The 27,928-nt window shown below is 40.9% G+C and overlaps 2 protein-coding genes across 2 annotated transcripts in view; one reads left to right on the top strand and one right to left on the bottom strand.

Moving 5' to 3' along the window:
* Nudc (nuclear distribution C, dynein complex regulator) overlaps positions 1-10,328 on the top strand; it is an 81,076-nt gene extending 70,748 nt beyond the window's left edge. The window contains exons 5-7 of the mRNA XM_077416186.1: positions 8,443-8,637; positions 9,566-9,768; positions 9,854-10,328. Coding sequence (XP_077272312.1) covers positions 8,443-8,637; positions 9,566-9,768; positions 9,854-9,905 — 450 coding nt within the window. The 3' untranslated portion in view covers positions 9,906-10,328. The remainder of the gene's footprint in view (positions 1-8,442; positions 8,638-9,565; positions 9,769-9,853) is intronic.
* Positions 10,321-26,951, bottom strand: LOC143902928 (coagulation factor X). The gene is made up of 11 exons (XM_077416185.1): positions 25,941-26,951; positions 24,612-25,216; positions 12,977-13,073; positions 12,648-12,769; positions 12,472-12,576; positions 12,270-12,400; positions 12,073-12,203; positions 11,800-11,999; positions 11,499-11,633; positions 11,205-11,429; positions 10,321-11,135 (listed from the first exon to the last, which is right to left on the bottom strand). Exons 2-11 carry the CDS (start codon positions 24,807-24,809, stop codon positions 10,842-10,844), a joined length of 1,638 nt encoding a protein of 545 aa, XP_077272311.1. The 5' UTR covers positions 24,810-25,216; positions 25,941-26,951; the 3' UTR covers positions 10,321-10,841.
* Positions 26,952-27,928: the final 977 nt, after the last annotated feature.

Raw genomic sequence — 27,928 nt, 5'->3', positions numbered from 1 at the left:
TAAATTTCATTATACATTACGTAAGTAGAAACGTAAAGACTAGCAGAATCACTAACATTTTTAACTGCAGCACCGCAAGATCGATGCTTCACATCGATTGCTTAAGCGACACAAGAGATTCGCGCCGATCGCGTCAAGGGGGCTGCTGCACACAAATTTCACTTCCCTTTTTGACTTAGCGCGTCTCTCGAAGCCGCCCTATCTCCGCTTGGTTCTTCTCCATCTCTCGATTTCACTTTTGGCGGTCGCGGCACACCAGTCCTCCCCTCCCCGCGCGCGCTCGCGCGCGCGTATCCCCTTTTCTCCTCTCCCGGTCTCTCCTTCTCTCGGTAATTGCGTAAGCGGCGCATATGCGCACCGATAGCGCGCAATGACGATCTACTGCGCGCCCGGACCGCACGCGCGCCTCCGGATGAAAAGGACCATTACACCGGGGCGCAATTTGCAAAACGTGCATTCGCCGCAAATCCGCGAAAGTAGAGCGATTGTTCTTACCATCCGTCTAGCGGCGATACAATTTTCCACGTGCGCGCATTATTCGCCTATCCACAGGATTACCCGTGCACCGATATTTATCCTTCAAACGACGAAAAACTTTATCTCCCTTTCGTGAGAGAACTTTAACGTATACCAATCAACTCGACCTCGCGTATTAACGTCATATTGCGTTATTCATACGAATTTCATTGCGCAACAGTTACGGGCACTGAAGATAACACTTGTTCCGTCTTGTTCGTATATTTCTTCACGCGTGGCACTTGAAATTTTAATAGCGCGTTACTATAATGAACAGGAGCAACAGTTTCGTAAGGCATCAAGCTTCTCGCATAAATATTGGTAAAAAGTTTGACGGGAGCATCTGCTATCCGAATCGTACGTGCATGATTATCGCCTCAAGGCGGTGAGAACTTAAGTGAATTACGAGCTAAGCACGCGTAATTGATACGCGGGATAAAGTCATCGCGCGTCTAAAACGAACAATTTGGTCAGTGGCCATCTACGGTTCGGTATGTTCGCGCAAAATTATCTGAGATTACAACATTTGCGCTTTCTCAAACTGGAGTAGAGTGCACGGTCTTATTATTTCCTGAGTTCCTTACGCACGTAGGATAGAGTGCTTATTTGCGTACTCTTGCTCGCTTTTGTTACCCCCTCGCGATCACGTATGAAGCATTATCTGTCCGATAATGTAACTGATCTGTCGTAACTCACTGAATTTCTGTTTGCGTCAATAATTTGATTTGATCGTGAAATTAAGAAGAGGCCCACGTCTGTCGAAAGTTACTCTTGTCCGTCCGCACTTCGTCAAGGATGATGTCGACCAGCAGTGGGGATCGTTAAGTGACGACGTGTTTAATCGTTTGCTTTAAATACGATTTGATCTGTGCCAATATAGAATTTCAGGCTGAAATTAACATATTGCCATTAAATACGGTAGTTCGAAGAGTTAATTAGTAAAAATCGTTTGATTCTTTCCATTTAAGGAAACGATACGTATGACCGTGAACATTTCGCCATAAAATATTTCTTAATTCAGAGATAAACAGTCGTCGATGTTCGATTTCGTAAAGTAGGAAACACCCGATATGCGACGATCGCGGGGGTATACCATCATCGTGAGACACGCAACATTATCTATATACGTCTTCCCATCGTCGTCGTCTTATTTTTTTATTTTCTCTGACATAAGATCACTGTTTACGCCACTGACATCGGTGGTGGTGTTGCCGATGGCGAATCGAGGTGGGGAATCGCGAGGACGCGAAAAGCGCGAGGAGCAGTCACGACGGAGGGAGAGGTGATGGTGGTGGAGAGGAGGCCGCGGGAGTGAGAAACGGACGAGAGGCAAGGCCGTTCTTTGACCCGAAACGTGGTCAGCTCGGCGCCAATTTTTCGGGAGGAACCGGTCCTCACCCGGCCCCCTGGAATTCTGACTGGCGCGACGCACACACCGTTGCCGGACCACGATTTCGCCGAGAGGACCGAGGGCGACACGTTGTTGGTACCATCGTGGTATATATAGCGGGGCCGCACCTGTGTGTCTCTCCCCGTCGTCGACAACGCATCGCGCCTAGGTGTCGCGACGAAGCCCCGAACGATTAATATCGAAAGGATCCTACCTCGCGAGCCTCGTCAATCAGCGATTATCAAGGATCGCGTAGAAAACAAGGGGAGAGAGAGATCAGCATATCTCTCACGGACCGTTTAACAACGTTGCTTGAGCGCGATATTTGCGTGTCGTGAGAAAGCGCGTGTCTAGATAATTTTTTTTTTTTTTTATAAATCTTTATGCGTCATGGAGATAAATGCATTAATCTCAAGCGATATTTCTCTCCAACAATAAACTATGCATGATATTGCATACTACGATAATAACGCATACACATATACTGTATGTATATCTGCAATAAGATAGTTATTGCTTAATATTATTTGGATATATCTAATATCTAATCTCAACAAATATCCCTGGCGATACCTTGTTCTTTATGATTTCGCGTGGATATAAATTGCGCGTCACATCCGCTCGTTTTACGGAGGTAAATATATTAATGACTGAAGTAAAGTAACGCTCGACCTACATTAGCCCGATTCCAGATTGTGGTGTGAAGAAATATTTACCTATGGCCTCCCCGCCTCTCCGGTTTACTCCTCACCGCGACCTGAATTTCGCATCTACCGCCGACTGTAACAATTTTTGCCTTAACGCCCCTGACGCCGATACACTCTTGCTTCGGGAAAAGCGCATCATTGTCGGCGCTTATTATTGCGACGGCAACTTCTCCGTTTTAATCTCGGCAAGCGGCATGTCTTTTGCAACATCTTTTCATATACGTATAAATTATCCGTCGCGTTTTCGCGCGTATTAACGTGTTATTGCGCACCCTGCGCAAGTCTCGTCCCTTTCCCCGCCCTTGGGCCGATGATCGTTATTGCGAATTGCAACGAACAAAATCAGCATCGAGAATCCTAATCCTTTCCTCAAGCCGGATGCACGTTCGCACACAGGCGCTGATTTATCTGTGCCTCGCATCTCCCTCGCCTCCTCTCTCGATCTGCATCTCTCCTCCATTCGGGTCCGTTTCTTCTCGTGGCACGGAACGATGCACACGTGCATGTGCTTTCATAGAAATACACCTGTACACTCGCGCATCTGAGCGCACTCGGTGAGAGAAGCTCATCGATCTTCTCGCATCCTTTCGATCGCGTTGTGGCTGCTACTCCTTGGCTCCGGTTTATCGTAATCGTGAATATTAAACTACTCATATATTGGCATGCTGAATAAATATACTACATACGTAATATCTGTATACATAAATATAATTTGTATATAATATTATTGTATATACAGTTGTGCGTACATTGTATATATATTATATATAATATTATTTACAAATTATATATATATATATATATATATATATGTATCTAGAGATATTATCGTATGCCGTATATTTATTTAATATATATTATACTAATGTGTGTATAGGGCTAAAGGTGTTACTGACTATTATTTCTAAAACTAAGCGAAATATGAAATTTTTGTTTTTTTATCAACCGTTTGGTATCGAAAGTAACATATGATAAAGTTATTTTTTTTCTAATCGTAAGTGCAGTCGTTAAAGACTCACAAAAATTTCATATTTTGCTTAATTTGGAAATAATAGTCTGTAACATCTTTAGTTTTACACCCTGTATATATATATCACAACCGTCGTAAAATATTCCAACTTTTCTTATTTCCTATTTTCTTTATAAACAGTTACAAATGTATTTTTTAATGCTGTGACTCTGTCTCTGAAATAAAATGTTGCGCTAGTTTTGCTCTATAAATACGTGTTAACTATTTAATGATGATTATGGATTATTATACATGAGTATATTGCTAATGTAATTAAGCTACCGTTTGGTTATATATTTATCTAAAGCATCTACCGGAAGTCATAAATTATACTTTTATCTGGTACTGCACCGCTTTATGTCTCATCGTTAAAAGACCGATTAGCGATAACAGTGTTTAGTTTTGCATTAAATGAAAAACGTGCATTAAATGAAACGGCTGTCACAGGATAATTATATCCTCCTCTGCCGTACCAGGCTGCAACTGATTATGAAAAGCGTGAGACGGCACTTGTATGGATAATTGCTAATTTAAATACCAGATTTTGTACCGTTAATAACGACGTGCGAAACATCTTGCATTAATCGCGATCGACACATGTTACTTACAGAATACGATATTATTACGTGACGGTATGACGAAAATTTTTCTGCGTGAACTGAAAACAGATATTCAGAAAACTTCGAATTTATTATGATTAAACATACTGGAGTAAAATTTCATGGATTGATAATTTGTAGCACATTGCGTAAAGCAATGCAGACTGATTTAAACGACGACGCGTGCTTATTCCCCAGTCTTCTATCGCGCACCATGTTCGTCAGACAAGTTCTTCTTTTATCTGCCTGTTATCATCGCTATGAATATTTAATGCCAACGTTAAAGATTCACGTAGAATCAATTACTGCATGCACACGTTATTACTTTACTTCACTCGTTCACTTGACGCTAGAATGAGCATTTACGAATCAATCTTTATTCACGCTAATAGGTATAAATGGAATCCGTCAATACAAATGGCCATCTTTATATAAGTTATTCTTGTGTCTCGTCTTTTCTTTAATATCCCACTACCGCTTCGTGATATTTTTTTATCGCTCGAATCACGGCAATTTGTTACACTTCATATCCTTTCCGAGATAGCTTCACTGATATATATTCAATATTATATATTTTTTTCCAATGCGCTTTTATGATATAAATTTGAAAATACAATAACTATTCACAAAGTATATAGCAAAAATGTGTCCTTTTTCCTAATTATACCGTAATCGGCGTAACCCATTGAATTTTTGTACTCTTTTTTTTTTTATCTTAATCACGTATTTAACATTACATTGTCTCTGTCAGAAGCTACAATGAAAGTAAAAAAAGAGAACGAAGGGTTAGTTCCTTAATTAAAAAAAAGGTGGCGGGATATACAAAATAAACTAAAATATAAAAGTGAATAAGTATTCTTGATCTTCGCCCTGAAGAGTGGCTGCAACGTTTGCCTAACGTTTTACCAAACTAGGTTTTTTATATACTTATTAAAGTAGTATGTCAACTTTGTTCACGCATATTTTCGCTTGCGTTTCGCGTCGTCCTTGGTGTCTTGAGGAGATGTCTTATTCATTAGTCGAGTCTCTATGATTGTCTGCCACTTGATTAATTTTATTTTGTCGCCGATGTACTACTGAGAATTCACAAATGGAAAAGTCTTAGTCGCGTATACTCATATATCGTGACATCGAATCGCGATTATAAATTTTGATCTCGTCGCGAGATCTCGCGCGTCGAAAAGAGATGCGTTATACGTTATTCGACACCGTGAGTAACGAGCGAACTATTCGGTTGCGCAAGCGAATTAAACGTAGCCGATTCTTTAGCATCAAGGATTTCGACGAAGCGCCAAATAAATCGGTTATCCACGAACGAGGCGCCAAGCGGCCGTAACAACCTTCGAAGTCACGTTCGTTCGTTCGCAGCGACAAATCGAATGTCCTGAACGTAGCTTTGCCGCTACTTCGAGATTATTGAATCTGTATAATGTGCAATTTCCATGCCATTTCTAAAGCTTATATATACGTTTAAATAAATGTACGAGATCTCGACGCGATGGTAAGAACGAGTTTCGCAAGTCTTTGCAGTCACAAACAGCATCAATACGACACGTCTGTTTAGGATGCCAGGTTAAAATAAGAACAGCGATAAAATGCGTGAACAATGAACTAACGATATTTTTTTGTAATGTTTTTAAAATTTATATCTTGGGCCGGCATTCATAATCAGATCTTATATTTAGGATCGTCTTATAAGCACAGTCTTAAGATATGTTATAAGCCAATCACAGAGCCGTTAGCATCTTAAGACATTACTTAAGACGGTCTTGAAATAAGAACCAACTATGAATACCGGTTTTAATCCGATTTTTTATAGGCGTTTGGAATAAAATAATTTTACGAGAGCAAATATACGAAAGAAATCAAGGATCTTTGTGCTGAGATTATTTGAAGCGATCTTATTTGAACGCAAAGCATGCTTTTAATCTTTATTACGTGCAATCAGAGATCAATTCTTTACTCGGCAAAAACTCCAGGGAACAAACTGTGTCAATACAGCTGTGGTTACCAATCATAATACACGTAAGAACAGCTGATCTTTGCACGTTCATTTTTAAATTATAAAAAGCTAACCGCGTTTATAAGCATATATGTGATTTAACGCCGTCAAAGAATTCGATTGTAGCAAAAACCGATGTATTGGGATAGGAAAACAATATTGCTTTAGAGCATTGTTTGTGAAAACATTGCCAAATAAGCTTAAAGAAGAAACGCAGTATCATTGCGATTGCGAAAAATAAATAATAGCATATAAATTCTTAATTATAACACTAACTTATGAACTTTATACTACTACATTAACTTTATAGCGAGGATTCCACAAATGTCTCGAAGATTATTAAAGCGTATACATTACAGTCTACTTAGGGTAGACCTCGGCGAAGTGAGCAGCCTTACACCGTTTTCTTCCTCGCCTGCTCGCGGTGCCGCTTTTATAATGATATTCCATTTTGTTAACGTCGGGCGCAAAGTCGGTAGCCATGATCCGTTTCCACGCACCGGTGCACCCGGCTCCGCCGCCACGTCGTCATTCTGGAAATCCAAGAACGAGCGACTACGAGATGAGTCGGATAATCGCGATGTGGTATACGAGACGCTATATTCTCCTTGTTGGGAAACCGACGTATCGTAAAAATATTATAAGTAAAAATACACGAAATAAATACGTAATCTCAATTGATAGCCCAAATTCTAATTACGGAACTCGAAAGATCGTGTCGCGAGTGACGGGCGGGTTACGCGGCCGCGAGTTGCGCGAAGCTGCGAGCCGTGGAGCGCGAAAATTACGTAAATGCGTGAGACCTTACCTTGTCACCTGAGTAACGTGGATCGATAAATTTCGAGAGAAGGTTCAAGATAATGCAGCGGGATTTGCATGCGTAATAAACTTAAGCAGCTTGAATTGTTTACCCGTCACAAATTGGAATTGAAATACAGAGACGCGTATACGTCTGACGCGCGTAGAAACCACTCCGTCGCGACGGAGTAATATGAATATGTTAATGAATTTTGCTATTCACTTTATAAATTACATCAGGATGAAGGTCCAAATGGATATACGACGACACACACTGTCCGCGATAAGCTAATTAAATTAGAAATTCAAGATCATAACATGTTTCTAATATAGTTGGCATACGTTTACGCGGTATTAAGTTTTAATGAATGTGAAATTACTGACTATTATTGGCTCTCATTCACTTGACGTTGACTCAGGTGACTCGTGCAAATGTATGACTCGATAGAAAAGCGATTGTTCGACACTCTAGATTCGCATAAAGCGGACATTCACGTTCGTGATCGATCTACTCTTGACCCTTTCGAACTGGCAATGACCCAAAGCCAAGATCTGGTCCGCGTATGCCTGCCATCAATTAAAGCGGGCACTCTTCGCGGTTAACGAGGTGTGTCCCAGGAATGTCGAACCTTTGCCATTTCGCTTTGTGAATCGTTACAATGCACCTTTCAACCTCCAGTTCGCGCTCGAAAGATTCGAGTACCCCCGCGAACCCTCCAAACGTTCAAGGTCTTCTTCTGAGGTCATTTAAATCAAAATAAAAGATTTTTTTGTTTCCGAAATCCGAGGTCACGATCATTGTGATTCGGATCACAATGATCTGCAACGAGATCGTAATCGTATTATAGAAGGACAAAAAACGCGCCCGTACAACGAGCTGGGAACAATTCTCACCCTCCCCGTCATTCTAGCCATTCTCTTTTTATTTGGACATATCAACTAGAACATGAGAGTCTGCTGAGCTTTTACGTGTCATTATTTTAAGATACGTGAAAATAAATTGATTCAAATTCATTGCATTGATTAAAAGATAGGAAAGGATTATAAGAATAAAAAAAAAAATATATAAATATATATTATTTTTTTAATGAAATTATTAAAACAATCAAAAAGATTGTAATTTTCTATTAAATCTATAACGATGCATTTTTTTTGAAATAAATTGAGATTTCATGACTTTTGTTGTATAACATATAGATGATTGATTAATTAATTTTTCCTCTTTATCTTTTTTTCCAGACAAATTTTTTCCACACGAATACACATATATATTTATATAATAGAAATAATTCTCTTTCTCGTTTTTATAATACCATGAATAAATTTCGACGAACTTTCTTTTCATGCGAGTTTCGTAGGCGCCACATGTGAACAGACGCGTTTGAGGGAGCATATCAATATAAAAGTTGCGCTTTTTACAGATTCGAGTGCCGCTAAAGGTAAACTTTTCGGTTAGACCGAGAGACGTGGTCGTGTCGATCGCAAAGAAACATCTGAGCTGCGGACTGAAAGGCCATCCGCCACTTCTTGCTGGGGATTTTCCGCACGAGGTCAAGCTCGAGGAATCTACTTGGGTAATTGAGGACGGAAAACTACTGCTAATTAATCTGGAAAAGGTGAGTCGCAGTCGTGGGCACATAATAGGCGCGGTAGCGTCCGCACCCGTGTGGCATTTTTTTGCGGCCTCGCCGATCCTCGGTCTTGCCGGAACGGTGATTCTAAGATCCGCCCAGTTGCAGAGATTTAAGATACGCATGACCGATCGACAACGAATCGGGCAGATCAAAACATGTCTTTTGATATATACGAACCGTAGCATTTAATTAAGCACTTATCCAATTAATTCTTTCGTGTCTGATTATTATGTAAACATTTCGTAAGTTTGCTTGTCGTTATCCAGAACTTGATCTCATGAAACAGTATATTATTTTGGGAAGTACGTATGTCGATGTCAATCGTGGATGATTGAGATAGACCGGGAGCCCGCGACAAAATTTGTGTCAGATCTTATTCACCGCCATATTAATAGAAATTGTTGTTTTAATCGAGTAAGAAAGGTACATAATATTGCTGAGGTCGGTCGGCGGGACATGGATGCAGAAAATTATAACGAACATGTAATTTTCGAAAGTGTTTTTGTCAAATCTTATTGATGAATATTGTTGCCGAATTTGTTTACATCTTTCGATCGGCGCGGTCGATCGCTTGCGAGAAAACGCGGTTAATTAGTGTGGTGCCATTTTGATAGAGGCACACGCGACCACCACATTATAATTGATCTGTGGCATACATTATGAGAGAGAGAGAGAGAGAGAGAAAGAGAGAGGCATGGATGTCATATTCAATAATCCAATTTTAATAGTGTAAATAAAAGATGAAAATGTCGATATACGCGTTAAAAATAATGATACTGTTTTAATGATATAATTAATATATATATATATATATATATATATATATATACATTGATTAGTTTTATTAATCTGTGTAATAATTGCAGTATTTTTTATCATCGGCAATGAAACTAACGTCAACCGATTGCAGGTGAATAAGATGCAGTGGTGGGCACATGTTGTAACAAGCGAGCCAGAAATTAGCACGAAGAAAGTGAATCCCGAACCTAGTAAACTCTCTGATCTCGATGGAGAGACGAGAGGTCTCGTGGAGAAAATGATGTACGATCAAAGGCAGAAGGAACTAGGACTTCCGACGTCCGATGAACAGAAGAAGCAGGACGTCATCAAAAAGTAAAAAAACATCTCGTCTTATCGTGATATATTATACATAATGTCCACATATTGAGCTAATTGTTGAATCACTGAATTTTTCTAGGTTCATGGAACAACATCCCGAGATGGATTTTTCGAAATGTAAATTCAATTAAAATAATTCAACGATACGCTTAATGATATTCCGGTACTATACATTGATACTTTTAAGATACATCTCGCTTTTCATTATCATAATATAATGTGTGATCGACGTTCCCGTATCGTTGAAGAGGAAAGTCCATGCGATTGCAAAGATGGCAGCACTGTGTTAGACTACGATGCCATATACCGAGTTCTGCTAACGCAATCGAAATGGTGTTTTCGATTAATCTCTTATTTTCTTCGCCTCTTTTTACATTTTCTTTGCTTTTCTTTATACTTTTAAAGAAATCACAGAGATGCATTGCACACACAGTTATAAAGGTTTAATTTTTGTATTGCGCTTTTCTTATCTATCGAGCTCATTCAGTGGAAAAAAATAGATTAGAAATGTATGAAAGAAATACAACTTTGAGAATAAAAATCGTATAACTGTTTTTTTTTCTTTATCAATATATCATTTTAATATGTAATCATCAATATGTGGTCCAAAGGTAAGTAAACAGATCTTCGGCGTGCCATGTCAGATGATCTTGACGTTGACAATCACTTTAAAGAGAGAATGACTAATTGACTATGTGACTACCAAGGCAAGTTTACCTTGCGTCACCGCAAGCTAAATAAAGAAAAATATAAAAACGTGTAATCGACTGCGATAATTTCTGCGAAAATTATATTTCTTCCCTGATTTCTTATATAAAACGATACAAACATATTTTTGAAGAAAGTGAAATGTGCGATTTTTAATAACAAATTACGGCATTATTATACTTAATGCTTCACTTTTAATGCTTTCAAATATGTAGCTCTGCATTTTTTATCTTATTGATATACAACTTGAAATTTGTATCTCGATTGCCTACATATTTTTCACTTTTATGCTCGTTTATGCGTGAACACTAATTACAGTTATAATACAGTTATACTATATATAATACGCGCTGTGTTTCCTAAGTGTAATCGTCCGTCTGCTTCATCACCTTCGTAATCCAACGCACGTAATTGGATAGTCTGGCGTATATACCGAATTTCCCGCGTTTGCCACAACCTTCGCCGAAACTAGTGATACCAAAAATTGTCCACGGATGATCGGGTTTCCGAGGATCTCTACAGAGCAGAGGTCCCCCGCTGTCACCCGCGCAAGAATCCATCTTACCGCGGCGATAACCCGCGCAGAACATATTGTCCGTAATTCTGTAATCCACATAAACCTCTCGGCAAGTTTCGGTGGACACTATTGGAACCTAGAATTTAATTTGACATTTGTATTGCATTATTAAGTAATCAAATTTTTTAAAATAGAAACTGCATACTTTAACTTCGTGCAGGACATCCGTTCCGAAATCATCCGTCACGCTGGACTTTCCCCAGCCGATAATGGTGCACAACTGGTTCGTAGGTAAGGGCTGCTTTGGCGCGGGCAGACATGCGATTCCCCTCGAAGGAGACGGGGTCAAGGTAACTGGTAAACGAAGTAGAGCCACATCGTTATCAACGGTATCGGCGTCGTACTCCGGGTGGATGGTCACCGAGTCCACCTACGCGGTCATAGAATTAATCAGCGGCATGAAATCGTCGATCTTAGCTCCTGAGTACGCGACACATACCCTAAGCTCTAATTCCGTGCCTTCTTTCACCGTTAAATCGTGCTCTCCAATGCGAACGTAGAGGCGTTTTCTAATGCAATGCGCGGCAGTCAATACCCACCTCGGGGATACTAATGTCCCACCGCAAAAAGCTTCCTGGAAAAAGAAAAGCAATTAATTTTGTGGTCCAGACAATATAAAACCGTTTTCTTCTCCCCGACAATTTGTAAGCATTTTATATATTGTCTGGACTTTATATATTGTCTGGACCAAAATTAATTTGTTGTTTGTACCAATATGATATTTATCGTCACGAGCATACCCGAAATCGATTTAACACGGCCACTTGCCACGGCCAGCTCCCAGGTGCGGCCGGACGACCGCCGATGATTCGCGTGAAATATGATAATCTGGATCCTTTATGGGTGTTCGCCACTCCGCATTTCCAAACATTCGAATTTTTCTCCGGCGCGAAGCTATCCACGGTGTTAGGATTGAGTTCGAACTCGTCCAATACCAAGTCTAGAAAAAATAGTAACTATACTTATTTTTTGTTATTAGTATTCAATATCCAGCGTTGTCGGAGTATATTTACCATCGCCGTCTTCTTCGTGGCTACCACGGATCTTCCGATGGATCCATCTTTGGCAGAAGCTACCTTCGACGTAGCAGTAGGCGCTCTCACGTATCACGTCGCGCCCGCAGATGCCCGGCTTTCTGCACCATCTGATCAAAACAAATATACACATGTTATAATGTTAGTTGCGTTTAATCTACGAATTTCTGTAATACCTGTGACGTTGAGTAGTGCACAGTCTCGTGCAAGGTGACCATTTACTCCATTTTCCATAATGCTTTCCAGAGTGCTCCTTGGTATTTTTGCCTTTTCGCTTTCCATGCCTAGGTTCTGCTTCTTTAGGTACCTGTTGAAAACGCGCGCACATATTAGCAATCGAAAATCAGATATTATCGCGTATCACGATTCATTACTTACTTGAACTACGTGAAACCTTTCGTTTCTTCGTCGATGTCCCCGGCGTTGGCGTTGCTTGCATCGCCTTCGACGACCTTCTCTATTATGTTCGCAACCACGTTCCTCCTGTATCGTGACAGACCGTTAATCGAAAATCCATTTATGATACCGCGTAATTATGTAGTTTGCATATTTACTCTAAGTACAGTGGTCCCGCAATCGTTTTTCGATCGGCACCTCCTGACGCGATTTTGCGTGCAGTGTCGATCGCATACCGACCATTCGCTCCAGCTTGTGAAATGCGACAGCTTTGTCACTTCTGTATAAAGGTGTATTAACATGTGAGAATAGTTATAATATTAAACAGACAGAGAGAACAGTGAGAAAAAATAGATAATATTAAATGGAATAGATAATATCAGAAATATTAAAAAGGTATGTAAATTTGAGAAAATTGAAAGAAAGTACTTTTTTCGATCAGGACGAGGAAATTTATGGAAAAACAGTGGCGCACACATACACTTACTGTTCTTTGGCAAACGCTCTACGGCAAGCGGCTGGTTAATCGAATGGAGGCAGCTTACATTGGCTTTAACTCCAAAGACGAACGTCTTATCCTCATTCTAGAATTTTCAAATACAATTAACAATATTAACAATATTAATATCTAGATTTTTTTTCATTATTAGGTTAAATAAAAATTTCGTTTTATAATGGTACATTATACACTCTTCGATTTATTTCGAGTGCTACTGTTGCGATATTTAATCAACATATCGTTATATATTGCGAACCTTGACATTTATTAATCTATGATAGTCATTAGATTAGACATTCTAACGAATTGATAAGTTGTAATTGTTTCATGTGTTTCGACCTTGCCGAAAAGATTATAACATCGGCGAGAATTATACGTCGTATTATCTCGTCACTTGACACATCTCCTGTGCCGACGGCGGCTGCATGCTGATACGATTACCTTAAAATGCTCTGAAATTATTTGTCCTAGACCGAAAGACTTAATAGATACGGCCTGGCCAGCACTCTACTAGTTTTATCATTTATGTTCCAAGGCTGTGTAACGCCCAAGTCGCGACATTAAACTCAATTTGCCCTGCTAGTAATAGCATCGCGACGTAATCGCCGACGGCGCTAATCATGCGTTACACGATGTCACCGTGTCGACAGAGTACGTAGGCATATAAAATTACTGTCATTTCCCCGTCGCGCCTTCTTGAAGCTCCTCGAAATCTACGCTCGCTCTGAAATTCCGAACAATAGGTACTGATCACAATCGCGATGATTCATTACTTATAGTTCATGAATTCAGGCGCGATCAAAATGGCACTTGAAACATCCTTTTAGCAGCCTACTGCTGCCTATGACGTTCGAAATAATAAAATTCGATTACCTAACCGAGACTGCTTCGAAGAAATTTAATATTGAATTCGTAAAAGGAAGAAAAGAAATAGATATATTTTATTGGTATATATTTTATTTAGTTCAAAGCTTAATTAAACTATTTTTAAGTATATTTAGTACTTGTTGGTGATATTTTTTTGGAAAATGATGAATCTAAACTAAAATAATATTTATCTAAAATTTTCAAGTTTACGCTGCCTACGAGAATCTCGAACAGAAAATATGTTAAAAGAAAAAAGAATGACATTACTGTATAGATGTATCAATTTGATAAGTCTGCAAATAAGTCGAATGTGTATGTTTTTACTAAATATAAAAATATTTTAACAAGTTTCAATGAGATGCACGCTCTTCCGGGTTAGTCTCCAACAAATATTTAAAATTAATACCGTTGTGTCCCGCTGCGAATTTTTGTGAAGGCGCGCGAACGAGTTTTCAGTTAAATTTCTTTATTCAGATTGTGCTCGCCCAATTGATTAACCAAAATATGCAAACAAATCTGCGACTGCGACCGCGGATGAATCTTGAACAACTGGAATCTTGAAACATTTCGGGGATTCCGAAACGATTACCAGATCATTAAATTGATTTCATGTATTTCGAGATACCGCCTACACGTTGAATATTATCGAAAGGTTAACAGAATTACACGTGTATCCGAACCGGATTTCTCGACCGTGCCCCATGAATATTTAATTACCATTAATCAAACGTAAAACAAAGCGATATTCTAACGTAGAGACATATATATCGCGAAAAATATACGTGAAAATAATATTTCGTCTAGTAACAATTCCGAATCGCGAAACAACGAAATTGTTTAATAGATAATATAGGCGATGATGATTCATTAGTACGGAATTACTTGCCGAAAGAAGGGACGCAAGATATAGAAAAACGCTAAATGAAAGAAAAGGCGAGCTCGAAAAGGGCAACAAATGGAGTAAGAGAAATTTGTATGCGGCAAGGTCTGCGTGTCCAAACTAGGCTGAGACGTGCCGGTACCTTGCATCTCGGTGACGATCGCGCAAAAAGTTTGTGCCGCTAAAAGGGAAAACAATTCCGCGGGGTAGAGTCGAAGAGCATGTTACTTGTTGCCGCGCGCGCGCGCGATGCGACTTCCATCGTTTGAAAAATCCTGTACAAGATCTATGTAAGAACGGCACGAATATCAAGGAATCAATTAAGGAATCTATATCCGCAAAAAAATCAACTTTGCTAAGTATAGTTTATATACAATCAAATCTTTAAATCTTCTTTTTGATCTTCTTTTGATATTTCTTGCAATTCGGGCAATTTCATATCTTTCGTTGAGATAATGTAATATCTTCACGTCTATTTTTTGTTTATTTCATGTTCATATCTTTACGTTTTTTCCACGAAGAAGAATAATTCGCCTTATTGTTAGATCTATTTGTGTGGTGCAAATTGGTAAATTGAGAATTCTAACATGTCTATAAAAATCATTGCGACACAGGATTAATTATGAAAATGAGAAAGAAAATCAGAATTGAAAAAAATAACAAATATATGCTAAACGGTTAAGAACAATAGCGCATTCGAGATATGGCAGACAATTCAAGATCATCGTTTAACCCAATCTGGATCGTGAATGCACGAAGGAACGTGATGCAGGCCGTTTTGGATGGTAGACGAAGAAAGGTTCGGAAGCAGCTTCACGAGCTAACGCCTGAGCTATACCTTAGATGGTATCGTATATAGCCGGTCTGCCCACCGTGTCCGCGCATATTTTAATATTACGAGATCGACGCATTGGCGATACTTTCATCGACATAATTTCGCACTTATACCTCTTACAGTTTCTTAAATTAAACGGTCTGTAATAAATAATTTTTCACTGAAATCAATGTGTTTCCATATTTCAACTTGTAACTTATTCGTTTTTAATTATTATTCGAAAAAATAAACTATATATAACGTCAAAATTATAACTTGCAGTAATATTAATCTCGAAAATTACGATAAAGCTTTGAAAATTTTTCGCAAGTAGTTTTGCATGGATTAATTATGAAGACGAGAGACAAGATTTGGAAAGAGTGATATATCCGTTTCACGAATTAACACATCCCTAGATGGTAACGTCGTTGGAGTTTGCTCAATGTCCGAAAATGGTTTGCGACTTCTTCAGCGAAGGGTTGCTACAAATTCAATGTGGGATCTCGTGGCCCCGGTTGTTGTCTCCCCGCGCTGTCAACGGAATGCTCGCTATGGCGAGTTTCCGATCTGATTTATGGTACACGTACAATCGGAAGACCGTTTATGTTGCGTTTGTTATGATCAGAGGATGATTTCTAAGATTTCGTTAATCTTACTCGATATCTTGGAGAACGAGAATTTTGTTAGATAAGAAATGGAAAAGAGATTAACCCTTATGTATAAGAGACGAAATATCCAGGTACATTTTGCGTTTTGACAACATAAAAAAAACTAAATTTTTTATGTTTTATTCGCATTAGAAAACTGCAACTTTGTGAGAATTCCTAAATCAATAAATATATTATTTTAGCACTATTTTTGGACAGATTGATTTAACAGGGAAGATGGGGGAGATCAAAAGTTGTTTAACACCTTAATTACGCGTACCTCGTCACTCACATAAGGGTTAAATAATATAAAGTTATATTGGAAACGTTCGTGCTTTTGCGTCTGTAAAGTTGGCACAATACTCTACGAATTTCAAAAAAATACTAAGAGTTCTAATAGCTTTCTATGTATAGTTTTACAGTTCCCGACAAACAAAAAAAGAGTTCCGCATTCCTTATATTAAAAAATCGAAATTGAAAAAGTGGTTTACCTTCGCGAATCAAACACGACACCTCCTAAAATACCAAAACGCGTTGAATATTATAATTTTTTACAAGAGTTGCCGACAGGTTTAATTCAAATTCCACACACACACACACACATATATAATTTCAGATCGATATTTCACCAATTAATAATTTTTAAACAATTTTTGATATTCACGTTCAGCATGACATTTAGTGAAAATGTGTCGTGCTGATGATTTTCCACAGTTCTAACGGTTATTTTATTCATGTAATATTATCGTACAATTTTTTTTTTTTTAATGTATCTGACCACATAAATGCGCACTCGTTCATTTGTTTTCAAGAGAAATTACGGCTGTGCTATTTGGGAGGGACATTTGATTCGAGTTCGCCATCTCACAATCAGAGAGACATGATCGCAGGAGTATGCTTGCGCGTCCAACAGAATGATTATTGCAACACTGTCACGATGGTTGCATGAATAATGTTAGACTCGTAACACGGGGCCGCAACTCATAATCACGCGTCAACGTTTATTCTGTTCTGCCAACAATCGATTAAAGTTAATAGACAGCGTCGTAAAGTACAATAATACCGTGCAGTTTGCATCGATAGCTGTTAAGAACAATTCATGCTCCTTGAAATGCAGCCCGTTCAGCAACGCATCGCCCATCGCCAAGCATAACAACGTAACATTACTCTTCTTTTTTGCGCCGCACTTCTTACTTTATATAAGAGGGTTCGATATCCTTTCGAGTCGAGGTTTACGAGAGCTCGTAAATACCGCTTTAATTAGATTTTTAATAGCGGCAATAAACGCGCACGCGCGCGGTCCGCGCGCCCTGAAAAATCGTCGTCTATTCCGCGAACGACATTGTCCAAAACGAAAGCGGCTTCCTTATGGACGAACCTCCAGAAGCGTGAACCATTTGTCCATTTCACTTTCCAGCTCTCGCGAGATGTAACTGAACCACTCGCCGCAGCCTGGTCTTTATCTTCTCTTCTGATCCGTTTGCGGTAATATTATGCGTCTAATATGTCACATGTTACATAATTTCTCAGTTGCCTTTCTAGCGAGAGTAAGAGTGTGCAGACGTCTCTCGTAATCTCTCAATTCTGCGGTAAGAATGTGTCACTTAACTTATCATCTCCATTGTTTAATATGTATATATGTGTAACTTAACGCGACAAAATAATTTTTTTATCTGACACATTCTGTGGACGTAAATAAATTATAAACCTTTGCCGAGTCGTTGTGTGACACTGATAAAAGTTTAAGTAGAATATTCCCGCGAATAACATTCTAATCAAGTATCATATCGTCGCAGTTATGAATATCGATATTCGTTTGGAGGATCGCATCTTGAGAAAATTATTTATCATCGCGTAAATCTCACCATCGTGTTTACTATCCATCCATTAATCATATGTGCAGGTTTAATTTATAAGTACGTCATTTCGTGTCGTCGTGTCGAAAGTCGAAAGGTTGACTGCGCTTCTCTCTATATTTTATTTTCCTTCCTTCAATCACCTTGACTTTCTAAAAATGTTCTTAGCGATGCAATTCTCCTAAGACCGGATCCAATTATCAAGTATCAATTTTCGTTACGCATCGTAAATACGTTATATATCTTGCATACGTTTACACTGGAAACATGTTACGTATATACACACACGTTATTAATAAACTCATAACTAGATTCGTAGATAAATGTCGCCTAATTTTCTGCGAATATAAATAATCATTGTCGAGAGCGATAAAATAAGAATGTCGGAAGACGCATCCAATTTCGCAAATCCTCCAAATAATAGAGTTCTAAGTTAATTTACATTGGCGTCTCAAATGGAAGTTTAGACCGTAAAACTGATCATTATGATCAAATTGGTTATTATACGATCGTTTGTGAGGGACACAACAAAGGGAGTCACCTGCAGCGCTTTTAACCGTCGCTAACTATCCTTTCTACCTGCCGTTCCTTCCTTCCTTCCCTTTGTTCGTTCTTCCACATATATACGCGTTTGCATTTATGGCCACGGTTATTTCCGGATCGGCGTCTCCGACACTGTACGCCACCGTTTTATATTATTAGAAGTGTAATTCCTCATTGTTCCTCGGCAGTCGGCACGTCGGCACTAGCATTCGCTCGCATGAGAGGTCCTGCGCGGAGATACATCAGCACCCGCGGCTAATTTTACGAGTATTTTATTGATGCGCTCTCTCTCTATGCGGAACTGTCACAATAGCTGTGGTCATCGCTTCCTCATTCTATCTTTGTTTTATTAGATGTGATAAAATTGAAACGTGCTTTTATCTTAATTCTCAGCTTTTGCGAATATACAGTCGTTGACTTGATATCTTTATCCATTAACATCCAAATGCATGATAGATATTTTATTTTAGTAATAAATTTAGTAATAAATTCTTGTATCTTTTATGCGCGAGGCTAATTTAAATGTTATCGGGCTTTGTGAAATTAACTTTTTAACGCGGATTTATTCAACGATGGTGAAATTTGTGGTGTCGCTTTCTCGAATAGGATGTTTACGGAGAAACGGTGTATTTATTTTCCAGAAAACCTACATGGACAACGGTTAATGTGCGATATTAATGAAGGCAGTGCTTTGTGCATTGACGAGTTATACCGGAATAACTCGTTTCGAGATATTCCCACTCACTCCATTGCATGGATTGCTAAATCCAAAGTAAAGGCACAATGTCACGTGCGGCAATGCACCAATCGTGCTAACCGGTTATCATAATTTTACGCGCTTGTCTCGTACTTTTAGAGATGCCATTTATAAGCGTAACTCATAAATGTTATTACCCGTTAACAAGATAATTGGAGACGTTAAAAATTCAAATATTTTCCAAGAGAGTTAAAAATTCTAATATTTTCTACGAGATAAAACTTGCTACATGCGATATGAAGCAAGGATGATTTATTGCTTGAAATATTATAAATATATTGATTGTGAAACAATGAAAAATTTAGAGATCTTTCATTCTTTAAACTTCATTCTTTTTCACAGACACACGAATGCCATTAAGCAAATTTTCCATTCAGCACGTACGTGTATAGGGCTTCGCTTGAGCGAATCATGCGTCCCTTATCGGTGAATTAAACGTGAGACAAGTAATTTGCGTCATGAGCCGTGGTGTGTATCGGATGCCAGTGATATCGGACTTGGACAATCACACACTGAACTCCCGGCCGATCGCTGAATTCTAATCATTCGTTCCGCTGCGACCGCTTTTCCCCGCATACATCGACGACGAGACAATGGAATCGCCGGTCTTAGCACGGACGACGTGAAACGTCGCGTCGTCTTGGCAAAGAAACCACGAGGAAGAAGATGAGAAACGACAGGCGGATGGGGGTGGATGGAACGGAGGAGAGACAGGCCCTAACGGGCGCCGAGAATCTCACAAGAGAGAGAAAGAGAGAAAAGGAGAAAGAGAGAGAGAAACGAATGCATCTCGAAAGCGTTTGCAAGTCTCAGGAGGTTGCTAAAGGGAACCGTACGCGACATTCTCCTCTTCTGCCTTTACGTCCTCCTTACGTTCTCTTCGTCCTCTCTCGAGACCCGCCCCCCTCGCACTTCCCTCTCTTTCACGTCAATCCCGCGTGGTACCACGTTTCTTTTCCCGATGACGGCAACTTTTTATCAGCCGCGGGACTCACATACTTCCTGCCCGGACAACGGGCTGAAATTCCACGCGGTAGTCGTCACACGATACACAGTAAGAAGCTAATCGAGCTGGATCCGCCAGAAGGAGCTGCCGAGTGATCCGGAGGGTCCCGCAGGAGAGAGAGAGGATTCTCCACGGGGTGCCAACGAGACGTTCCAGTCTTTCCCGGCTGTTCTTGCGCCGGTGAAAAGCACGCGCAGTACCAGTACGTTTTTTGCGTAACTTAATGAAGCGAAAGAAAGGCCGGCTTCTTCTCCATTAGGAGATTTAACTCGCAACGCATGGACTTCGCTCTTTTTTCTTTGCCTTTTTTTTACGAGTACTCATTTCTTGAGACACGGTATTCGAGACGTTCGCTGTGCTGTCGAAAAATGACAATTGATTGCCGAACGCGATGAATTTAGCGCGAACACAGATTGCTGCGAATCGACTCTATAACCTTATAAAATTACAATACATACATATAAAGAAATATCGTAATAATGAAAAAAGATTTTTGCCAATATGCAATGAGACATAGATATATTTTCATGCTAATATGATGATAAATACAATATAAAATTTGTCGGACCGTCTATCGATTTAAATAACAAAAGAGGGTTCTCGATTAAATAATAAAACATTGAATAATATTGATTAATATGACGTTAGTAATATTTTGTGCACAATTACGGAAAGACACGGGTGAACGTTTTCTCGGTAGAACGATTGATGATCCTTCGCGTGACGGTGGAGAAATCATTCGGAAAATCGACGAGCTTCCGTTGCCGGCGCGGCATATTTGCGCCAAAGTTCGCAGTAATGTCTGGCGGAGGTTGCCTCTTTGGGAAAGTGGAAACAGCTGCTGGAATGCCCCGACAGGGCCTTTCGGCGTTGTAATAACGGGGACTGCACGAGCATCTCCGAGGATAACGCGACAGGAAGTTTCACCGCGGGGTGCCCGTTGAACATGCAACAGGGTCAACTGTCGACGAGTGATACCTACGCGGTTAGAAAGTCGGAGGAAATGTTCAGCGATTGATGCAACGTCTCCTTCACGAACGTCCGACTACACTCGCTTTTTAATGCCGAGAAGCGGCTGTTAATTGGAAAATCGGCCGTTGTGGTTGATTCAACTCTCCGGGATGCGAAAGACGCTTCTCTTCTTCAGCTTTAGAGCTTGCTCGGCGAGAATGCAAGGAGCTCTTCATGGGGTGCCAAGGAGCGCGCAGGAAAACTTGTTTTGCTTTCTTACAGTAGAAAGGAAGAATTACTACGCAGGCGTGATTATGCTGTCACCGTATTGATACGAGTCGCTTCTCTGACGTCGCAAAGCCCGATAAGACACTAAGCAAAGTTGCATAATGTACACGCGGAGATGATCAACATAGAAAAAAAAATACATATATCTTGATAAATACGAGGAATATCATAAATATTATTTAGTGATCGATGACCACTATATTTAAACTTATTTGGTGGAAAAGTCAAGACACTTAACGTCATATGAAGTGTGCGCCCAACCTGTCGGCAATATTTACATGACGGGGCACGTTAATAAATGAGCTGAAAGGAAGGCGCAGTTAAGTTTCCTCGAGATTTCCTACCTAGCTCGCAAACGTCAGCTATAATCGACATAGCAATAAACAGACCTTTCTTTGGTAAAATGAATGCGGAGATATACCACTAAAAACACACCTCGCGTTCCAAATACCACGCGATCGCGATATCGCCGTAAGATAAACTAGAGAGAAACAAATATCCCCCGTCGTTCGATTATTTTCAACAAACTCGAATTTATGATCGACAAGTTGACGCGGAGTCGAGAATGGAACGGCGCGCGTACGCGTTCCTCCAAGTTCCAATATCTGCCGAGTACCTGGCGTAACGTCTATCTTTACGTCGATCGTGTCATAAATTGGCTTATTAGTTCAACGTATCGGATAAGAGGACTCAGGATACACGCTTATCTGTTTCTCTATCTATCCGTTCATGCTCGTACGAATGTTCTGAATTCTGATCCTTCCTCTTTCCCTCTTTCTTTCCGTCTCTAGCGGAAAGACACGGGAAATCCGGTATCGATTGTGTGTGCCTAGCTGGAGAATTATTTGACACCACCGACCAAACGACCGTGCCTGGGGCACGATAACCCTAACGAGTTGTGATTTCGCGGATACCCGATTACGACGTGATATCATCCACGCACGCGGTAACGTCACGTGTACATACATGCATCGAAAGAGCCGGAGTGGCATTCGTCCGGCCAAATATAACCCGCGTTGCTACAACTGACGAGGATTTTATCTGCGCGAAGATTGGCACTCGAGCGCGCACCGCTAAATTTCGATACAAAATCATCGATCGCCGGATGTGCACCGCGATGCGAAACTTTTCAGATGTCAGTATATACCGCGATCGATCTCGCCGATCGTATTTGCATCGGTCGTATTTATACGACTAAAAAAAAAAAAAAGAAAACGCATTTACTTGAACTTTACGTAACAAACACGATGCGTGTTCTACATTGCGTAAGATAAATTGACAAATGCCATTTGAGGCTTTAAGGAGTTCACGCTTCCGCGTTTTCTTGTAAGATGTATTTTGTCTAACTGACGTTCATCCTACGCGGAGTTCATGTAATTTTCAGGCGCGTCTGCGCCTCAACCTTGCTCGTAACGGAACCTTGTGTTTTGCGAAATATAAATACCTCGATGATTCCCGCGCCTGGACCGTAGCTCCTTTTTTAAATCGTAGGCGATTTCAGTAAAATGAGGATTTCGAGCAATGTTATTACCGGTCGGCTAGCGATAGAACTGGTTTACGTGTCGGCATATTAACCTCGAAAACTGTAAATGATTATTGCAGTCTAAGAATGGCCACGAAACGAAATTACAGTAATTATCCCGACGTGCTTAACTAAAACGAGGTTTCTCCGCTTTGGTCGGTAATTGCGCTAGTATTGCTAGGTTCCTGCTGACGCGATGCTTTATCGGTTGCTTTAGGCCTCTTGAACCTTCCCATCTTCCTTAATCTACCTACTAATCACCAATTTACCTTTGATAAATTGGACTACATTAATCCGGGTCTGTTTAAAATGAGTTTGGTATGAGAACACTATCTTATTTGTATTAAGTACGCGCATTTAACAATTTTAGTTTTAGTGCAGCGAGACCCTTTTCCAAAACGTTTGACTTTGATTCCGTTGAATAAGTATAAAAGCATTTTATCTACGCGCATTCAAAGTTTCTAGTTTGCTAATTAAGATATAAGTGAGTAAATAGCGGGCATATAAAATTGTAGCATGCAGCTTATGTACGTGTAGCGGGAACTCGAGATTGAGTGTGTGTAATTTTTCGCAAATTTATGTTATTCAGGTCAAAATATCAATTTATTCTACATCAAATTTGAAGCGCGAGATTACACGCGCTTTCTGAAATTACGGTGTGTATTAACTGAGCGCCGCGGCTAGATATTACCAGATATACGATTCGGCAAACCAATTAAGTAAACTCGTACACGATAAATATCCAAAATTACAGTGCATTAGCTGGGTACAAGATACGCGTAATACCACGTTTTTCCTGACTAAACGATTTTACGATCAATAATCAATCGGCCAGGAAAGTCCTTGCTTTCCGTAATATGATGCGAGGTCGATACTTCTACATCCCCAGAGGCTGAACGTATCGTAATCGTGAAAACTATTGCCCACCGTGCGCTGCAGTTAACAATTACCAGAATCTCTCCGACTAATGACGCGATTCCACGCAGCTTCTAAGTTTCGCAAAAATGTGTACTCAAATAATCAATCTGATAAATAATCGATTTCAAATCAAGAATCTGCAGAAACTGCGTTACAGCCTTCATACATTCCATGTTTTTGCCATCAACTATAATGATTTTTTCCTCTTACAATGGTTTAATCTAAAATTTTCTTTATTGCGCTCAACTTAAATATATCATTTCAAATCAGTATTTCTCGATATTATTAACGATAAAATACAAGATGTGGTAAAATAAAAAAGGCATGTTTACAGTACTAAATAAACAATATTGCAACCGTATATTTTTAAAATTATATTTATTTTTCAATGTTATGTATTTAATATGATTTAAAAGAATATATAATATGAAACTACAATAATTTTGCATTTAACATTTTGTTCCTGTTGCAACTAATGAACAATAATCCGAGACAAAAACTAATATAGAAATCTGAAGAACTACAATTTTGCAATTGCAATATACTTTTCATTATATCGTCGATGTGTACTCACCGGGCCGTTGATGGCGACTGCGTAACCGAGTGCGAGCAGGACGACGAGGACCCGAAAGATCGTGGCGTCGCCGGCGATCATGCCCGGAAGCGAATTGGTGGATCGCAGCCAGCAGGGCGACGAGTGTAGACGGTTCGACGGCGACGGGGACGCATTCGTCGGCGTGACAGGCCGGTGGTGTTCCCGTCGCGGACGCATCGCGTCATGATCGCGACGTGCTGCCGCTCGCTTCCTGCAAACGTGGGCCCGACGTGGCGCGGGCTCGACGGCTGTTCCACACGTATCTACCTACCTATATAACCTACCCACCCTCGGGACGGAGCACGAGGGAGAGCCTACGTGCATGAACGCGTGTGCCCGCGCCACACGCTCGTGTACGACAGCTACGGCGGCGGCGGCCCTACGCGCCGCCACACGCGGGTCTATAAATACGGGCGCGACTCCACGCGAAGAATTTCAAACAACCGCGCCGTGAAATACCGTCGGTGAGCCCGGGCAGACTCTGAGGCTCGTTCCTCCGACCGAGTACCACCGTCGTCGAATCCGTCGCGAGATACGATAGGCCTCTTGGCCTTGACACTGCGTGTCCTAAGTCCGAACTCGATCTGAAACCCAATATAGATAGATCTGGCTTTAGGTGAATATACAGCGTAAAGACATTGGATCTAATATGGAGAAAGTTACGGGTTACTTTCTCAGAAGTTATGCAGAAGCGGTACCTATGATTGCATCTATTAAGATAATTTTACTCAAGCGAATCGCATTAATTTTATTTGAGAAAAGTTGCAGAATTTGAAGAAGTTACTTTTATATAGGAAAAGTTCGCGACGCGCGTTTAATCACAAGTAGGACTTCAGTGATGATATTCCAACAATCGTATATACCGGCCGTTTACTTTATACGCGCCGCGAAGATTTCTATTATAGCGCAGCATGATTTATATCTCTTCCAGCCGGCGTTCAAGTCGGCCAGCTAAGAAACGAATAATGTAAAAAAAAATATATATACATTTCATGCATTTTAACCAGTTTGTTTTTTAACCAACGAAACCGCGTTTGACGTCTCATTCTCGCGTGCAAATCGTTACGAGATCAAAAGATCCTACTTGACGTTTGTACCCCTTGAAGAATACGAGCGCTTTCGTTGCTCTATACCTCGGTTCCCTAAATAACATGCACCAACGGGGGAGATCTTATCCCGGTGCTTCAACATCTCCGAAAGAATAAATAGCTCGAAGTTGTGAAGAACGATCGCATCAAGGTCGAGATCGGTAGACGTCGCGGAGACGCCGATAGATATTAATGGGGAAACTGCTATTTCCGACGTTACCTTCGATGAGTTCACAGCAGTAGCAGACGACGACGACGGACAACGTTGGGGACGAGTAGCGGTAGCAGATGAAGACGGGGCGCGATCGTGTGTTCCGCGTGAATGTCCGGTCTGTCGACGGGCTCGTTGTAATAACGACGATCGTGCCTGATAGTCGTTTACCGCGAATCGCCATCCGCGGGATTAAAGGCGAGCCCTGTTTCATGAAGATATCATTCCTTCTCTCCAGCCGGTAAAATTGTCCAGCGTGGAATACGACGTGGCGGTGGTGACGGGGGTTGCGGGCGCGCACCGCGCCGGCCAACCGCGGAACCGGCTGATATTTTTAGGTTCTCCCGACTTCCAACCGACTGTCTGTCTTCACCTTTGAGAGCCTATACCTAGTCGCTCTCTCAGCTCGCGGTGATATCTTTGTTCTTCCCCGAAGCACTCTTCCCGCACGTACGTCGGTATTGGCGGCGAATCATGCCGCGTCTCGGTAAGCTTGATCGATGAACCCGCGATGAGATATTTCGATCCTCCTTTGAGTCGGCGTTCGATTCGCGCGATTGCGTTTCTCGCGACTTGCTGGATCTTGGATTTATTGTTGTGCACGAATGAGCATCCTATATACATTTGTTTCTCGATAAGGTGTGGAGTAACGTTTAGTGTCCTAATTGCATCGCGCGTATAGTCTCAACATCTTGACACAGATAAGTCAGCAGAGCTGCTATTCGGCTACTCTTCAGCTTTTTCCCCCCCGAGTTCTTCGTCTATTATTCTATCTCGCGTATGTCATCGACAAGCTGATATCTCTTTTTAATCCATTAGAAGCTCTCTAATCGTCGTTCTACACCGGTAATTTCGTGCAAAGACGTTCATCTGTCATCGGAAGCGCGGTGAGGTGAGGATGTAGGCTAGCTCGATCGCGCGATTCATCGGCGCGAAATGACACTGTTCCGATGTGTCGCTCGTGCGGGAGCCACTCGGGCAAGCACACGCACGTGGCTCCAGGCCGACTGACGAGATACAAGCACGCGAGAGGAAGTATCAACGAAGGCTGCTGAGAGGAGTGGCTGCCAAGCCAGGCGGAAGTGGAGGGTGATTCTGCAGCGGGAACAGAGCCGGGCGGCGGCGGTGGGGTAACGACGGCAGATGGGACCTCTATACCTCATCGAAGTCGAAGACGCGTTTACGGTTGATCACGCGTAATGCCCGCGCGAAGATGGATTCGCATCAATGTGATGTGCTTGTTTATCTGTATACCGTGTTCGGCAAAACGGTAGGAGAGCTCGCGGAAAGCTCTTGCTACCGGTCGACAATCGCCAACCGGACAGACTGGTCTCAACCGCGATAACATCGGCTCTTTTCCGACATTAATTTTAAAATAGATTAGCCGCTTAATAGCGCGGTACTAAAATGCTCTTACGCCCTGCATCCCGGTTGTTATGTTCTTGCGCAGCTCGGATCGCGCCGACGGAGATACTTGGCGGATTTCTTGTCCAATTAAGACGTCAGAGTATGTACGACGTACACATACGCGTTACAGATGTAAAGAAAATATTTTAAAAGATCGTGAGATTCTTGAGTCGCCTTTAATATTAGCTACTTATGCTTCTATGTAACATGATCTTTAGTATTTTGGTACTACTGGTCATCTAGGTCAGACGTGTATCTTGTGCGAGATAATGATGATGATGAAAGATGAATTCCGGAGAATCGTCGTGACACTAGAAAAGCTGCACCCGACAATTCTACGGTGTCCAATATTAATGTCAATCGAACCGTACAGCGACGTTCTTCGACGATTCTTTAGAGTTTTTCGTAACAGATATGAAGACATATTAGAGATTATTGCGTATTATTAACGTATCATTAACGGTCAGTCCAGGAGGACCGCACCTTCGTAATTCTAAACTTATTCATTCAACTTGGAAAAGGGGGGAAGCAGAGGCCGACCACGGTCGGTTGAAGGATTCGGTTAATGACACACGTCGCAGTTACCTACC

Source organism: Temnothorax americanus, unplaced genomic scaffold (genome assembly GCF_048541705.1).
Source record: "Temnothorax americanus isolate GAGA-0224 unplaced genomic scaffold, ASM4854170v1 Scaffold42, whole genome shotgun sequence".
In the NCBI taxonomy this organism is placed as follows: Eukaryota; Metazoa; Arthropoda; class Insecta; order Hymenoptera; family Formicidae; genus Temnothorax; species Temnothorax americanus.
This window is presented reverse-complemented; position numbering and strand designations above follow the sequence as displayed.